The sequence below is a fragment of the Empidonax traillii genome, unplaced genomic scaffold, assembly GCF_003031625.1.
Source record: "Empidonax traillii isolate 1590-97213 ecotype Southwest subspecies unplaced genomic scaffold, ASM303162v1 scaffold2534:size70782, whole genome shotgun sequence".
NCBI lineage: Eukaryota > Metazoa > Chordata > Aves > Passeriformes > Tyrannidae > Empidonax > Empidonax traillii.
In genome coordinates, this window is record NW_020957727.1 from 14,355 (window position 1) to 17,019 (window position 2,665).

The following is a 2,665-nucleotide window of genomic DNA, read 5'->3' on the forward strand; positions in this document are numbered from 1 at the left end:
GGTGCTGTGATGGGGGATTTGGGTACAGTTGGGTGTGGGGGCAATGTGAGGGTGCTGTGGGGGATCTGGGTGCCATGGGGGGTGGATGCAGGTCTGTGAGGGGTGTCACTGTCCTGGGGTGCCATTGGGGGCCGGGGTGACCCTGGTGCCCCCTCCCCCCAGCTGAGTTCAGCATCTGGACGCGCGAGGCGGGCGCGGGGGGTCTCTCCATCGCTGTCGAGGGGCCCAGCAAGGCTGAGATCTCCTTCGAGGACCGCAAGGACGGCTCCTGTGGTGTCTCCTACCTGGTGCAGGAGCCAGGTGAGAGGGGCCTGCCCCCCAACACTCCCAACACACCAATAACCTGCCCTCCCCACCCCCCTTCCCCCCAAATGGTGGTAAGCCAGGACTGTGGGACCCCCATGCAAAGGTGTCCCCAAGTATGAGGATGTCCCCAGCTGAGGGTGTCCCCACATAAGGATGTCTCTGTGCACAGGTGTCCCCACGGGAGGGTTTCCTCATGTGTGGGGTCCCTTTGTGTGGGGTCTTGGTGCGTGGGGTCCCTGCCTGATTGTCCACATGTCCCCCAGGTGACTATGAAGTGTCCATCAAGTTCAACGAGGAGCACATCCCCGACAGCCCCTTTGTCGTCCCTGTTGCCTCCCACTCTGACGACGCCCGGCGCCTCACTGTCACCAGCCTGCAGGTACTGGGGACACCCACCATGTCACCCTGGGGCACCCTGGGCTCCCAGACACTCCCTGGGTCCCCAGGTCGCCCCTGGGGCCGCTCTGAGCCCCTGTGGCACCCTTGGGACCCTCCGGGGCCACCTCTCTCTCTCCCCCGTGTCACCCTTGGGACCCTCCCTGCTGCCAACACCTGGCACCCCTGTGTCACCCCTGGGCCCCATGATGTCCCCTCTGCCCTGCCTGTGTCCCTGATGCCACCGTGGTGTCCCCACAGGAGACAGTGGCCGTGAACCAGCCGGCGTCGTTTGCAGTGCAGCTGAACGGGGCACGCGGGGTCATCGACGCCAAAGTGCACACGCCTGCAGGGGTGGTGGAGGAGTGCTACGTGTCCGAGCTGGACAGCGGTGAGGGGACACTGTGGGGACACCGGGCTTGGGGATGGGGGGGATGGACACAGGGCACAGGACATGGGGACATGGCATGTGGGCACGTGGGCTTGGGGGCATGAGGTATATGGGGACAAAGGGACACGGGGCATGGGGACACGGGACACACCAGTCTGTCCCCCCAGACTGATAGGTGCTGGAGTTTTCTTGCTGTGTGAGAATGGGGTGTGGGCACTGGGAAACACAGGGACATGGGGACACTGCTGTGACACAGTGCTCCCCCAGACCAACACACGCTGGGGGTCCTGCTGTGTGAAAATTGGGGTGTGGGGACACAGATCGTGGGCACACAGGGACACGGTGCCATGCCTGTTTCCCCCAGACCGCTACGCACTGGGGTTCCTGCCGCGTGAGAACGGGGTGCACTCCATCGACCTGCGCTTCAATGGGCGCCACGTGCCCGGCAGCCCCTTCAACATCCGCGTGGGCGAGCAGAGCCAGGCTGGGGACCCCGGGCTCGTCACCGCCTTCGGGCCCGGCCTCGAGGGCGGCCGCACAGGTAACACCGCTGTGGAGACGGGGACACGGCTGTGGGAGGGGGTTGGGGACGGTCAGCACCGTGGCCGTGTGGTGGCGAGGATGGTGACAGCCGTGGTGGTGACAGCGGAGGTGTGGCCGCAGGAATTGATGTGATGGGGACGTGGCCGTGGGTGGTGGCCACAGTAGGGTCACAGTGTCCCCCCCCCATGGTGCCAACCTCGTGTCCCTTGTGTCCCAGGGGTGCCTTCGGAGTTCCTGGTGCAGACGGCCAATGCAGGGGCAGGGGCACTGGCTGTCACCATCGATGGCCCCTCCAAGGTGGAGCTGGACTGCACTGAGGTCCCTGAGGGCCACCGTGTCACCTACACCCCGATGGCCCCTGGCAACTACCTCATCTCCATCAAGTACGGGGGCCCCCACCACATCGTGGGCAGCCCCTTCAAGGCCAAGGTCACCGGTATGGCTGGTGGGGGGACACGGGGATGGGGGATTGGATGAGGGGGGATCGGGGTGGGGGGGGAAGTCGGGGGTCCCCAGTGTGGAGTGACAAGGGCCAGTGATGAGCATGATGGGGGTGGCAGGGAGATGGCAGGAGGACCCCCAGGGTGACATGAACGGGGGTGTCCCCAGGGCGGTGGCATAGGGGGTCCTGGGGGTGGGTGACGTGGTGAAAGAGCTCCAGGGTGACATGATGGGTTGTCCCTGGAAGGTGTTGCTGTGACCCCCCAGCACAGTGTGACGGGGGCGGGGGTGTCCCCATGGCGGGGGCTGACGGTGTCCCACCGTGTTCCCCAGGCCCGCGGCTGTCGGGGGGGCACAGCCTGCACGAGACCTCGACGGTGCTGGTGGAGCCAGTGGCACGGGGGGGCTCGCGGGGCCCCCCTGCCTTCGGGGGGGTCACCAAGGCCCCGTCAGACGCGGGGCAGGTGGTGGCCCGAGGGCCGGGGCTGGCAAGTGCCCGCCTGGGCCACAAGAACCACTTCACAGTGGACTGCAGCAAGGCCGGTGAGGGGCTGGGGGGGCCTGGGGGGAGGAGATGGGGGTCAACAGGGGGGTCTAGGGGCTCCTAGG

The 2,665-nt window shown here is 66.5% G+C and overlaps 1 protein-coding gene across 1 annotated transcript in view; it reads left to right on the forward strand.

Annotated features, from left to right (window-relative positions):
* LOC114072022 (filamin-C-like) overlaps positions 1-2,664 on the forward strand; it is a gene marked incomplete at its 5' end in the record, with an annotated part of 16,708 nt that extends 14,044 nt beyond the window's left edge. Inside the window, 6 exons of the mRNA XM_027909933.1 lie at positions 163-300; positions 570-685; positions 943-1,072; positions 1,437-1,613; positions 1,833-2,051; positions 2,390-2,664. Coding sequence (XP_027765734.1) covers positions 163-300; positions 570-685; positions 943-1,072; positions 1,437-1,613; positions 1,833-2,051; positions 2,390-2,664 — 1,055 coding nt within the window. The remainder of the gene's footprint in view (positions 1-162; positions 301-569; positions 686-942; positions 1,073-1,436; positions 1,614-1,832; positions 2,052-2,389) is intronic.
* Position 2,665: the final 1 nt, after the last annotated feature.